The 15,182-nt window shown below is 40.7% G+C and overlaps 1 protein-coding gene across 1 annotated transcript in view; it reads right to left on the bottom strand.

Moving 5' to 3' along the window:
- SHCBP1 (SHC binding and spindle associated 1) overlaps positions 1-11,358 on the bottom strand; it is a 53,416-nt gene extending 42,058 nt beyond the window's left edge. Inside the window, exons 1-3 of the mRNA XM_007539444.3 lie at positions 10,997-11,358; positions 9,488-9,655; positions 9,217-9,332 (exon numbers count right to left, since the gene is read on the bottom strand). Coding sequence (XP_007539506.2) covers positions 9,217-9,332; positions 9,488-9,655; positions 10,997-11,300 — 588 coding nt within the window. The 5' untranslated portion in view covers positions 11,301-11,358. The remainder of the gene's footprint in view (positions 1-9,216; positions 9,333-9,487; positions 9,656-10,996) is intronic.
- Between the last annotated feature and the right edge of the window lie 3,824 nt (positions 11,359-15,182).

Genomic DNA, 15,182 nt, shown 5'->3' with positions numbered 1-15,182 from the left:
ATGTGTTCACAATATAAAGGATGAACAATATGGGTCTGGCTCTCACCCACTAGAGCTTAAACTCTAGTCATGAAAACAAACAAGGTGGTGGCAAACCTGTGGCAGAGAAAGCTTAGTAATGGTTTTTTAGTTCTGCTGAGATGGTCAGTGGAAGTAACCTCTGAGTTTCAATGAAAAGGAAGGAAGGAAACAACCAAGTGAAGACTATAAAGTCTTGAAACAAGTTTAGCAACAGGGAGAATAAAAAGATAATGTTTCTCACTGGAACCAAAGGAAAGAAGTAGGAAAGGAGATCATCTGGGACAGTAACAAGGCAGAACTAGAATGACTTCAGGAACCCACCAAATCACTGGTGAATGCAAATACATATGGCTTGTGGACAGAGAGGATCCTAGGGAGAGATTAAGTGGCTAGTAACAGCCAAGCAGTTTATCCGTTGTGGCACCACCACCAGTCTTTTTCACCAACAAAAAGACTACTGAAGGGAGGAGAGGATTCCCCTAAGATTCACCAAATGCAGCTGTGAGTCTCCATTGATACTGCTCTCAGACTGGAGCAGAAGGGGGGAGGCCCAGTGCTGACACCAAGGAAAAAGAGAACTAACCAGGAAACTCAAGAGAAGATCTACACCCCAGTGGCCTAGCAGTGGGGTTGTGTGGTGGGAGCCTTTCCAAGTTGTCCTCTTGATGAGAACATAGTGAATAGTTGCCTCAGAACCTACAGATTATAAATGAGACTTCTTTAGAAACACACAGGGCCCAGCAGTGCTGCCTGGCTTGGCAGAGAAGCTGAGTTGAGCCTGGAGCTTTGGATCCTTGAGGATTGAGAGTCTCTTTGCATAACTACTGTGTTATCTCTCACCCACCCTGCTTTATATCTTGGTCAGGAGTCAGTGATTAAGCTAAGAAGCCTATTTAGAGTTTAAAAGCCCTCAAGCTCCCATAGCCTACAAGGAAGAAAAAGAACAAAAGAGGCTTTTAAGCCATTGTGATCCAACTCAGGGAGTAAAATAATATTGAAACAACTGTCAATTTCTACAACTGTGAACTCTTTAAGTACCTTACTTGGACACAAGTCTATCCAGGCAAGAATAATCAGTAATTTGAAAAGTACTGAGAGAGGGAACTCATAACAATATATAAAATGGGTAAACCAAAGGAAGAAACATTGGAGAAATGAACTAGGACAAAAGTCCAGATAAAAGCCCAGGAAGGCTGAAACACAAAATAATGAGGTCAACATCCAAAAACTAGTTAAGGAAATAATCACAAGAGTGAGTAAAGAGTTTGAAAGAATTGTTACCAGAAACGCAGAAAACACAGATGAGATTCTGGAAGAAAGCACTAATTATCTCAAGGTTGTTAGAGAGTTGAAAGCTGAAATAGATGAGCTAAGAACACAACTAGCTGAACAAGCTAAAACAGTGTCAGACCAGGGTAACAAATAGATGAACTCCAAAGAATAATAGAGGGGACAGACAATAGACTAAATGAGGCTGAAGACAGAATTAGCAAGATTGAGGATGAATTAGACACAACTAAAAAAAAATAAAGATCTCAAAAAGAGATTAAGAGATACTGAAGGGCACCAAAGTAAAAACCCTGTGGTGAGGGGTAGGCATGTGGCTTCCTGGGCCGGAGAGGGGTGGGGGTGGGTGGGTGGGATGGGACACAGTCTTTTGGTGGTGGGATTGGTGTTTATGTACACTCCTAGTAAAGTGTAGTCATTCATATAAATCACTAGTTAATTAATATGAGAGGGGAAAAATTAATTGTATGTCTCGAAGTTTTTAAAACACAGACTGAGTCTTCTTTATATAGGCTGTGTATTTGATATGCAGACTCTCTCAAAAGCCTAGACCAAGTAGATCAGAAGCAACCAGTGGCACAGCCATTTACAAGATACTGGGTACTATACAGCAAACCCTAACAAAAGGACTTTTCAAAGCTAACTAACCAAATTAACAAATAATGTGATGATAACATTAACTATCCATTGTCTTTTTGAACCCTAAGACAGCAGGAAACTCACATCTCCACTATAGAGCCTATATTTCTCCCAGTCCTGGAACCTTAAGATAGGGCCCACTTTCCTGCATGCCTCTCCCAATCCAAATCAAATAATATTGCATCAGCTGATCGCAACCTGATCAACGCAACGATTGCCACCTCAATATGCTTCAGCTCAGACTGTGTCCAGAGACTTCACGTGTGGAATGACAATGCTTCAGCTTCATTACTTGAGTGAGACCTTTCCTTTCATAGCATTCTCTAATTCCATCCCAGGTGGATCACTTTCTAACAAAGTCCCAAAACCTAGATATACACCAGGTTCTGTGAGAGAGAGCATATGTTCACACGTATCCATAAACAAGTGCAAAATATATACCTGAAAGCAGAAGTACACTAGAGTATGCAGTGAGTACCCCCCCCCCAACACTTCCTCTCCACTATTCCAACCTTTGGGTCCATGACTACTCAACAATTTGGCTTTGTATGTTAACTCTCTTTTCAGCCACCAGGTTCCAGATGCCATCAGGATGCCGGCCAGGCTTCCCTGGACTGAAGACTTCACCAATGTGTCCTGGAGCTCCGCTTCCCCAGAGACACACCCTACTAGGGAAAGAGAGAGGCAGACTGGGAGTATGGACTGACCAGTCAACGTCCATGTTCAGTGGGGAAGCAATTACAGAAGCCAGACCTTCCACCTTCTGCAACCCACAATGACCATGGGTCCATGCTCCCAGAGGGATAGAGAATGGTAAAGCTATCAGGGGAGGGGATAGGATATGGAGATTGGGTGGTGGGAATTGTGTGGAGTTGTACCCCTTCTACCCTATGGTTTTGTTAATTTATCCTTTCTTAAATAAAAAATAAATTTTAAAAAAAGAGATACTGAAAACAACAGAGACCTATGGGATGACTGCAAAAGAAATAATATATGCATTATTGGCTTACCAGAGAAAGAAAGACAGGGAGGGAAAGAAAGCATTCTTCAGGACCTAATAGCTGACAACTTCTCTAGTCTAGACATAAAGGTTCAAGAAGCCCTCTAGGTCCAAACAGAAGTAACCCAACTTAAAGACAACAAGACAGATCCTATTTAGAATGGAAAGGAATAAGGATAAAGAAAGGATCCTGAAGGCTGCAAGAGAAAAACAGTCACCTATAGAGGAAAACCCATAAGATTACTAGCAGAGTTCTCCCACACAAACACTACAGGCCAGAAGAGAATAGGAAGATACCTATCGAGTGCTCAATAAGAAAGGTTTTCAACCAAGACTACTATATCCTGCTAGACTGTCATTCAGACACTAGATGGAGGCATAAAAACCTTCTCAGACAAGCAACATTGAAAGAATCAACTATCACCAAGCCTGCCCTGAAAGAACTTCTGAAAGGTCTCCTATAAATAGTCAGGCCACCATATATCAGAACACTCTAAAAATCTACAAGAATAGCATCACATTATCTTCAATCGATATCAATAAATGTCAATGGCCTGAATTCACCTATTAAAAGACACAGAGTAGGAAGATGGATCAGAAAATACAACCCAACAATATGCTGTCTACAGGAAACCCACCTAACTCAACAAGACAAACACAGACTCAAAGTGAAAGGATGGAAAACTATCATACAAGCCAACAGCCCACAAAAAGAGGCAGGAACAGCTATTCTCATATCTGATATGATACACTTTAAAATAAATAAAATAGGGATGGACACTACTTAATGATCAGAGGATCAGTAAATCAAGAGGACTTAATAATTTTTAACACCTATGCATCCAATGAGAATCCATCTAAATACATCAAACATCCACTGAAAGAGCTACAGCAATATATTAGCAGCAACACAGTCATAGTTGGGAACTTCAACACCCCAACTCTCAACTTAAGAGATCATCCAGGCAGAAAAGTAATAAAGAAATGAGGGAGCTATATGAGGAGATAGATAAACTAGAACTATTGGACATTTTCAGAGTCATTCATCCCAAGAAACTGGAATACACATTCTACTCAAGTCCACATGAGTCATTCTCAAGGATAGACCAGATCATGTTAGTCCACAAAGACAGAATCAGCAAATTCAAGAGCACTGAAATCATCCCAAGCATCTTCTCAGACCACAGTGGAATTAAACTAGCAATTAACATCAACAAAAGATTAGTACTAGTCCCAAAATGTGGAAGTTCAACAGTCCTTAACAACTACTGGGTCAAAGTGGAAATAGAAATCAAAATGTTTTGAGAGTTCAATGAAAATGAAGATACAAGCTTTCAAAATATTTGGGACACAACTAAGGCAGTACTGAAGGGAAGTTCATAGGTATACAAGCACACATTAGGAAACAAGAAAAAGCACAAATAAACAGCCTGATTGCACATCTTAAAGACCTAGAAGAAGAACAAAGGAATCCTAAAGCAACCAGAAGGACAGAAATCACTAAAGTGATTTAGTGATTAAAGAAGGCAGAAATCAATAACATTGAAAATACGAAAGCATACAAAAGATCAACGAAAGTAAATGGTGGTTCTTCGAAAGAGTGAACAAAATCGACAAACCTTTAGCCAGACTCAGAAAACAAACAAGGGAGAAGACCCAAATAAATCGGATAGTAAATGAAAGAGGAGATATCACAACAGATACTGTAGAAATTCAACATATCATGTGAGGCTTCTATGAAAAACTATATCCACCAAGCTAGTGAACCTGGAAGAAATGGATGATTTCCTAGACACCTACCAACTTCCAAATTTAAATAAAGAGGAACTAGATAAAATGAGCAGGCCCATTACAGCTAATGAAATTGAAACAGTTATAAAAAAAACCTTCCCAAGAATAAAAGTTCTGACCAGATGGTTTTACAAATGAATTCTACAAAACCTTCAAAGCAGAACTAATACCTCTACTTTTAAAAGTCTTTCAGAAGATTGAAGACACTGGAATACTTCCTTTCAGCTTCTATGAAGCCAACATCACTCTGATACCAAAAGCAGACAGGAACTGTCTGGCTAGCGATGCCAGAGAGAAAGATGACCCAGGAACCAAGCTCGTGGCGGCAAGGCATTTCAAATTTTTATTGAACTGACCACTCCAGAGTTGGGCGGTATCGCACCTAGTTAAGCCACATGGTGCAAACCTCAATGGTGGCGTCAGCCTCCCGCTTCTCCCGGCCGGAAAAGGGAAGAGACAAGTCGGAAACAGAAGTGACTTGACAATACCATACATGGTTAGGAAAGGGGCGGAGAAAGGTGAAAAAGGTAGGGACGTCCTTAGCAACTGTTGCTAGGGGGTTTAACTGGTAGGATTAATAATACCCTGTGGTCTTGAGGGTAGAAAAAGAATATATTAAATGAGCAGAATGGGTGGGGGAATAGGGTGGAGACCTTAAGTCATATGTTAGACAAAGCAGAAGACTGATATGTAGACAATAAAAAATGGGCCATAGGATCAAGGAAAGCAGGGTGGAGCCAGGGAGCTGGCTTAATGTTTTAAAAAATGCCAGGCTCCTGGAGGCAGAAAAATGCAGGGTGCTTTGTGAGGCAGAGAGTCTGATAAGAGGAGGTAACCTTTGGAGTCCGTGCATCCTTCCTTGCTTGACCTCTCAGTAGAGAGAGAGACTGACAGGATAGATGCACACCTCAGGTCAAGCCCTACCAAGCTCTACCACATCCTCACAATTTCCCTACAGGGACACAACCAAAAAGAAAACTACAGACCAATATCTCTGATGAACATAGATGCTAAAATACTTAACAAAATTGTAGCCAGCCAGAAGCAGCAGGATATTAAAAAGATTGCTCATCATCACAAGTGGGATTTATACCAGGCATGCAAAGTTGGTTTAATATACGTAAATCAATCAACATTATCCACCACATAAATAAAAGCAAGACCAAAAACAACATGGTCATAACAATAGATGCAGAGAAGCCTTTGACAAAAAACAACATCCCTTTATCATTAAAACACTACAAAAAATTGGAATAGATGGAAAATTCCTGAACATAGTGGAGTCTAAATATAGCAAGCCTACAGCCACCATCATACCCAATGGTGAAAAACTGGAAGCACTTCCCCTCAGATCAGGTACTAGACAGGGCTGCCCACTATCACCATTACTATTCAACATAGTGTTGAAGTCCTTGCCATAGTAATCAGACAGGAGCAAAGAATTAGAGGAATACAGATTAAAAGAGAAGAAGTCAAACTCTCCCTATTTGCAGATTACATGATAGTATACACAGAAAAACCTAAGGGATCTAGCAAGAAGCTTTTGGAAATCATCAGGCAATACAGTAAGGTGTCAGGCTATAAAATTAACATTCAAAAGTCAGCGGCATTCCTCTACTCAAACACTAAGTTAGAAGAAGTTGAAATCCAGAAATCAATTCCTTTTACTATAGCAACAAAAACAACAAAATATCGGGAGTCGGGCGGTAGCGCAGCAGGTTAAGCGCACGTGGCACAAAGCGCAAGGACCTGTGTAAAGATCCGGGTTCGAGCCCCCGGCTCCCCACCTGCAGGGGAGTCACTTCACAGGCGGTGAAGCAGGTCTGCAGGTGTCTATCTTTCTCTCCCCCTCTGTCTTCCCCTCCTCTCTCCATTTCTCTCTGTCCTATCCAACAATGACGACATAAATAACAACAACAATAATAACTACAACAACAATAAAAAGACAACAAGGGCAACAAAAGGGAAAATAAATAAAATTTTTAAAAAAAACTATGGTTTAAAAAATATATATATCTATGAGTAAATCTAACTAAAGAAGTGAAAGACTTGTATACTGAAAATTATGAGTCACTACTCAAGGAAATTGAAAAAGACACAAAGAAGTGGAAAGATATTCTATGTTCATAGGTTGGAATATATTACCCAGACCATCTACAAATTTAATGCTACCCCCATCAAGAGCCCAAACACGTTTTTTAGGAGAATAGAACAAATACTACAAATGTTTGTCTGGAACCAGAAAAGACCTAGAATTGCCAAAACAGTCTTGAGAAGAACAGAAGAGGAGGCATCAAACTCCCAGATCTCAAATTGTATTATAGGGCCATTGTCATCAAAACTGCTTGGTACTGGAACATGAATAGACACACTGACCAGTGGAATAGAATTGAGAGCCTGAGGGAGTCGGGTGATAGTGCAGTGGGTTAAGCACAGGCGGCTCAAAGTGCAAGGATGGGTGTAAGCATCCCAGTCCAAGCCTGCTGGTGGGAATGTCAATTGGTCCAACCTCTGTGGAGAACATTTGGAAGGCTATAAATGGACCTACTCTATGATCCTGCAATTCCTCTCCTGGGGATATATCCTAAGGAACCCAACACTGATCTGTCTACACATATGTTCTTAGCAGCACAATTTGTAATAGCCAAAACCTGGAAGCAGCCCAGGTTTCCAACAACAGATAAGTGGCTGAGCAAGTTGTGGCATATATAACCAATGGACTCAGCTATTAAAAATGGTGACTTCACCATTTTCAGCCAATCTTGGATGGACCTTGAAAAATTCATGTTAGTGAAATAAGTCAGAAACAGAAGGATGAATATGGGATGATCTCACTATCAGGCAGAAGTTGAAAAACAAGATCAGAAGAGAAAACACAAGTAGAACCTGAACTGGAACTGGCGTATTGCACCAAAGTAAAAACTCTGAGGTGTGGGCATGAGTACAGGTCCAAAAAGGATGACAGAGGACCTAGTGGGGCTTGTACTGTTATATGGAAAACTGGGAAATGTTATGCATGTACAAACTATTGTATTTACTGTTGAATGTAAAACATTAATTCCCCAAGAAAGAAATTTAAAAAAAAAGAAGGAAATATGATAGGAATGAGAAGCAGCAGCATGACAGGTGAGAAAAAGGGGTAGGAAACCAAGACATGAAGGATATCATAAAAAGCTTGAACTTTATATGCTCTCCAGTACAATAAGAAGACATAAAGCCAACACCAGGACTTTTGATAAATGCAAAGCATTAGAGGTTTTAAGCAGATAATGTCATATTCTGTTTTTATAGAATTAACGAGTAGGAGGATTCTTAAAACCAATTCTGGTTAAACCACAACCAAAGATCCAAAATTTAAAAATCACAAGGGCTAGCTGAAACCCAAAACTTTATAGATAGTGCAGTATGTGATGTCATTATCTAAAGAGCTATAACCAACAACTCGTATCCATGATCTGTTTAAACAGCTTAGTTCAACAGGGTTATTGTTTGATTTTTTTGTGATCCAGTTAAGTGAAGAAAATTCACTGCTGTAATTAGAGTGCAAACTTAACATAAAAGGCCCAGTCAGTTGAAAAATAAGATTGCTTTTATTTTCTGCAATGAGGTACATTATCAAGAGGTTAATCATATAATCTACAAATTGGTTAAGCAAAATAATAATAAGTTAGTTTTAAAATGCTTACATGATGTGAGCTACTTAATGGACAATAGCTAAGTTTAAAAATTAATTGAAACTCTGCTCTCATAATTAATTCTGACTTTATAATTAATCTTCTATTTCTTAAATGATCTCAAAACATCCTCCACATGATAAGTCATAATCTGTTTTCCCTATCAAATAAGACTGAAATTTCAGGGAAAACACAAAGCAGAACTTGGACTGGAGCTGATATATTGCACCAAAGTAAAAACTCTGGGGTTGGGGGAAGGGTTCAAGTCCTAGAGCATGACAGCAGAGGAGGACCTAGTAGGGGTTAAATTGTTATGTGGAAAATGAAGAAATGCTATCCACATGCAAACTACTTCATTTTACTGTCAACTGTAAACCATTAATCCCCCAACAAAGAAATTTAAAAAAAGAAAATACTGTAACGTCAACCATTTCAATTCCCCCATAGCTCCTCCTTAATTGGCTTTATAATTTGTAGTGATATCTATATACTATGGGAATTAGATGTCATAGACATGCTATTTTCAATCAGCTAATAAACTTTAATTAAAAATAAGCACTTTTGTGGTCCAGGAGGTGGCGCAGTGGATAAAGCGCTTGACTCTCAAGTGTGAGGTCCTGAGTTCAAGCACTGGCAGCACATGTACCAGAGTGAAGTCTGGTTCCTTCTCTCTCTCCTATCTTTCTCATCAATCAATAAATAAAATCTTTAAAAAAAAATTTTTTTAAGCACTTTTGCTATAATAGCCTAAAGAAAAGTATTTTTAGCTAGAGACAAAGGTCTTAGCAACAGGATTAAATTTACCTCAACCAGCACCTTGAAGACATTAGTGTGCCAGACTGCCCTCCATCCAGATGGTTCAAGGACCTTCTCCAGGAACTCAGCTGTGAATTCTCTTACTTCAGAGGCCTTGCAGTCAGCTACAAACAAATTAGACACAGTAAAAACTAAGACTGTATAAAATAGGTTAACACTTTTTTAGACCCAACAATTGGGAGTCTAAGGAACTGAGATGGGCAATCTATGTGTAAACAGAAAAGATGAAAGAAGCACAATCAGAGAAAGCACCACTCACCTAAAATGTAATCTTGATAGGCTCTGAACCTCTCATAGAACAAAAGATGACTTGTTTGAAACAGTTCCGGTAAAAGTGTTTTTCCATCTGGCACAAAACTTTGTAATCGAGTACCTGGCTTATCACAGTTGCTATAATTATTGCATGAATCTTTTTCTTGGAACAAACCTAAATTAACAAGAAAAATAAGCAGGCTCAACTACCCAGACATCTCCAGTTCTTATAGATTCTTTCCCTTTTTGGGGGGAATCTTTCTATTTTCATACTCTTTCTTAGAAAATTCAAATAAAATATAAAACCAAAGATTTAGGTATGATGTCTTACTTACCTCTATCATTGTCAAAAAGAAATGTTTACCAGTTTTCTGAATTAAAAAAAAAATGTCTTTTCCTTCTTTCTATTTTATTTGATAGAACAGAGAGAAATTGAGAAGGGAGGGGAGATAAACAGGGGAAAAGACAGTTGCAGACCTGCTTCACTACTCATGATGCATCCCCCTCCAGGTAGAAAGCAGGGCTTGAACCCAGAAATGTTCAATTACATGGTAACCTGTGCAATTAACCAGGTGTGCCACCACCTGGCCCCTTTCTATTTTCAGTTTTAGGATGAGCCTCCATCAAAACTAAATAGGATTGATTCCTGGGAAGCAGGGATGGTTCAACTTTTGCAAATTCATGTAAGTTTCACATGAGAGAGAGCCAGTGAGCGAGCAGAGCACTATTCCAGTACAAGAGAAACCAGGGTTCCAACCCAGAAGCAACTACCAGTTGCACTATCCCAGCTGGTAGTTTCAGTGTTACAAGATAAAGAATTGTGTGGCAAAAGTGGTAGTGATGACTGTGAGCCCAAGTGTATTTAAACTGTACAGTCAAAAATAAAATGGCAAAAATCGCATTATGTGGTAGTAGCATCAATTCTCAACTGTTTTCTCACTGTGCCAGCTTTTTTTCTACCATACAACATAACCGGAAATGTTAAGTAAAAATCTGAATCAGCTTAAAATAGCAGGGTGTGGGGGGAGGGTAGAGATTAAGGAAACCTTCATGCAGAGCTAGAAAGAAACTGAGAATGAGGAGTTCTGCTTTTAAACTTTGTCCTAAATTGCCCCCACACCCCCCTTCGTTTGCACCCCACACCTGTCTCCCGGCCATGAACTCGAGTTTCTTCTCGTTCAAGGGAAAAGACAGTGTGATCCAAGCTCTCCCTCCAGGCGCAGATGAGGAAGATGATCCCGCTCGCTGCCAACACGGCCGCCAAGCCCCAGAAGCTCGTCCGGGGTCGAAGAAGCTGTGGGGTAGGTGGTTCCCGGCCCAGCTCCTTCCAGCCGGGGCCGGGCCGCCTGGGACTGGCCGCGTGTTCGCGGCGCTGCTGGGGCCGCAGCCAGCGCCCAGGGCGGGAACCCCGGAGGGAGGGAGGCGGGGAGCTGCGGCTGGGAGCGCAGACGCTGCAGCAACCCAGACACCTGCTCTGCAGGGACGCTGCTCCTCGGGAGGTATAGAGACAGCTTACCTCTCTCAAGGGGCGCGGGCTCTTCCTCTCCTTCCCACCCCGGGGGCTCCGGTTCCCGCATCTCTGCCGACTGCACCGCCCTACCCGCCGGGAAACCGTAGTCATCTGCCATTTCAAATTTCCGCGCGCCACCGCCCAACTCAGTAACGTGATGATGCACGCGTTTTTGATTGGTTAGAAGGCTGACGCTCTTCCACAGGAAGGTTTGCGCCACTCCCCTTCCTCTCCAGCCGGTCCTCTCGAGCGTCCTCCAATCCTGGAAACTGTGCCTGGCGCGCCATCTGCTGGCCGAGAGGATCAACATGCTCGTCTGAACTCTAGGTCTGTTTATAAAGTGGGATGAACTTGAGCCAGGTTGAGATAGGATCAAATTGAATTGGAACCTAATTGGGGAGGGTTTCGGGAAAACTACTAAGTCATATACGGAAGTGGGTTTTACGGAGAAAGTATTGAACTGAGACTTAAAAGTATTTAGACTTGTTTCTGCCATTACCAGTAGTGTTACTCTGAGATCACTTCACCTCTCAGGAGAACATGGTCATTGTAACTTAAATGTATTGGTCTAGGTGATGGCTGTGGCCAAGAAACTCACAGCAACTGTATAGGAAATAAAGGGTTTATTGACTTGAAAAAAAAAAACTTTTTTTAAAGTTTATTTAAGGAATATCGACAAGACCGTGGGATAAAAAGGGTGCAATTCCACACAATTCCCACCACCAGAGTTCCACATCCCATCCCTTCTATTGGAAGCTTTCCTGTTCTTTAACCCTCTGGGAGCATAGACCCAAGGTCATTATGGGGTGCAGAAGGTGAAAGGTTTGGCTTCTGTAATTGCTTCTTTGCTGGACATGAGTGTTGACAGATTGATCCATATTCCCAGCCTATTTCTATCTTTCCCTAGTGGGACAGGGCTCTGGGGAGGGGAGGTTCCAGGACACACTGGTGATGTCCTCTGCCCAGGGAAGTCAGGTTGAAATCATGGTAGCATTTGCAACTTGGTGGCTGAAAACCAGTAAGCTATAAAGCAGAACCAATTGTTTAATAATCAGAAGCCTAAAGGTAAGACTATAGCATATGAGATTTGGGGTGTCCATTTTGGAAAATGCTAGGACATCTATTTTAGGTATATTCCAAGGGGTTCATGACTTTACTAATTTTTACCTGAGCCCAACAACCAACATGCAAGTGGGATAAAGGTATTTTATGGGGAGATGGTGTCAGAGTTGGAAATAGGACTAGAAAGTTGAACATGGCATAGAGTAGCTTCCAAATATGGGGAAAGTATATGAATAACAGTTACTGTAAAACCCATCAATCTGCTCTGGGGCCCATATTCAGCACAGGAGCCTATGTAACCTCTGCATTCCTGTAGATCTGAGCTTGAATTCCCTGGTCATATCTAGGAACATTCTAGGCTACATTCATTTCAGGACTAGTCTTCCTCAAGTGTCAGAATATGTTGGACCAGCAGTGAGAGGGGCAGTCTCTACCATTGTTGTTCCATATTGAGGGCAAAGGCCTGTAAAGGGCCACAAGAAGGTTTATGATTTTGTTCCTAATGGAGATGCCCAGCAATAGTGGACAGAGGGGTCTGTTGGAGGTCTAGGCCCATCATGTCTATGTGGGAATCCCAGGATTCCCTGACTAGGGCCCCAGATGATGAGATGGCCTGGGAGTGACCAAAAGAGCCATCATTAAAGCATGCAGATTGAGGACCAGGCAGTGGCGCACCTGGTTAAGTGCACACATTACAGTGTGCAAGGATGTGGGTTCAAGTCCCTGATCCCCACCTGCAGGGGTGTACTGCATGAGTAGTGTACTGCACGACAAGTGAAGCAGGTCTGCTGGTTTCTCTCTGTCTCTCTTCTGCACTTTTCCCTCTCCCCTCACAATTTCTCTGTCTCTATTCAAAATCAATAAAATATTTTTAAAATTTTTTTAAAGTGGCAACATTGGTATATATATATATATATATATATATATATATATATATATATATATATATATATTAGGTCTATTTTAGGCATATTCCAAGGGGCTCATGACCCAATTAGGAAAATATGATTTTTACAATAATAATGATCAGGGTAAGCACCACTGCCCAAGCCCCACTGCTTGATTCTAGCCATTCAAAGGTCTAGTCTTTATTAACACAGTGGTATTTGTAAGATTCTTACTGGACCAATCAAAACTAAAAGAATGTAATTAGTTTGGCTACTCCCAGGAAGGGGTTGTAACATTCACTAAGTCACAAACTTCAATTTGAGTTCATCTCAGTTTTGGAGAAAATGGAGTGCAGAATTGCAAAATGTTAACACCTTCAACTTCTCACCACTGGTGTCTTCCTCTCCTTTCTCCCCACACTTGTACCCCTTTAACTACACAGAGAGAGAGAGAGAGATTTTCAGAATGTCAAATATAGGGAAAAGTATGTTTTACCCATATTTATTAATTAAAGGCAACTATAACCTCCATAATAATAGTTTTGGTATTTACTGAGAGGTGTGCAAGATACTTTCCAGCATGCCTACATCATCTTATTCAGTGTTCAAAAAACAACTTATGAGACAGGAAATACTCTTTCCAATTTTACAGAGGAGGAAATGAAGTCGCCAAGAAGTTAAGTATCTTTGCCAATTTAGAGCAGTATAGCCATGAAGAGAAAATAAACTCCAGAAGCCAATTGTCATGCTTTAGCCAAGTCATGACAAACCAGGGTTGGATGGACTATGATAACAGAGGTGGAATGAGTTCCACAGAGGACCAAGAAGCTGATGACAGCCTGAAGAGTCTTGTTTCAAGGGAAACATTTCCACTTCTGCCCTGGAGGAAAACCTGCAGCTAAATCTTTTCAGATCCCTCAGGGCATAAAATTCATCTACCTTGTTTCTAGTTGTAGTGCTAACAATGAAAGACACACCAGAGGATATTCTTTTCTCCCAAGAACTCACTAGTGCCTCTACTGTAAGTCACAAATTGTCTCAGAAATTGCAGGTTGATGTCATAAATGGGCAGAGGATATGACCAGACATTCAGTACAGAAGAGATCCAAAAGGCTAACAAACACATGAAAATTAGCTCCAGGTCACTGATTGTCAGAGAAATGCAAATAAAGACAACACTGAGATACCACCTCACCCCAGTGAGAATGGCATACATCAAAAAGGACAGCAGCAAAAAATGTTGGAGAGGCTATGGAGACAGAGGAACACTTCTGCACTGCTGGTGGGAATGTAAATTGGTCCAGCCTCTGTGGAGAGCAGTCTGGAGAACTCTCACAAGGCTAGACATGGACCTTCCATATAACCCAGTAATTCGTGTCTTAGGGGTATACCCCAAGGACTCCATAATACTCAACCAAAAAGAAATGTAAATACCTATGTTCATAACAGTGCAATTTGTAATAGCTAAAACCTGGAAGCAACCCAGGTGCCCAACAACAGATGAGTGGCTGAGAAAATTGTGGTATATATAAACAATGGAATACTAAGCAGCTATTAAGAACAATGAACCCACCTTCTCTGACCCATCTTGGATGGAGCTAGAAGGAATTATATTAAGTGAGCTAAGTCAGAAAGATAAAGATGATTATGGGATGATCCCACTCATCAACAGAAGTTGAGAAAGACTAACAGAAAGGGAAACTCAAAGCAGGATTTGACTGAATTTGGAGTAGGGCACCAATGTAAAAAACCTGGGTTGAGGGTGAGGGCGGATGTCCAACTTTGGGGGGTGGGGGGGTTGGGGAGGAGGTAGATGGGATGGGACATAGTCTTTTGGTGGTGGGAATGGTGTTTATGTACACTCCTATAAATCTGTAGTCATATAAAACACTATGTAATTAATATGAGAGGGAAAAATTGAATGTTTCAAACTTTTTAAAATACAGACTGAGTCTTTTTAATATATAGGCTGAGTCTTTGATGTGTTGACTCTAAAAAGCTTAGACTAGGGAGAACAGAAGCAATCAGTGATACAGCTATATACAATAATGTCAAAGGACATAAATTATGGTGATGTTGTGTATGATACAGCAGATCCTAACAAAGGGGTATTTCTTTTTTTAAATATTTTTTTAAATATTTATTTTATTTATTTATTCCCTTTTGTTGCCCTTGTTGTTTTATTGTTGTAGTTATTATTGTTGTTGTCATTGTTGGATAGAACAGAGAGAAATGGAGAGAGG

The sequence above is a fragment of the Erinaceus europaeus genome, chromosome 2 (assembly GCF_950295315.1).
Source record: "Erinaceus europaeus chromosome 2, mEriEur2.1, whole genome shotgun sequence".
Taxonomy (NCBI): domain Eukaryota; kingdom Metazoa; phylum Chordata; class Mammalia; order Eulipotyphla; family Erinaceidae; genus Erinaceus; species Erinaceus europaeus.
Note: the sequence above shows the minus strand (reverse complement) of the source record. Positions and strands in the feature narration are given on the sequence as shown.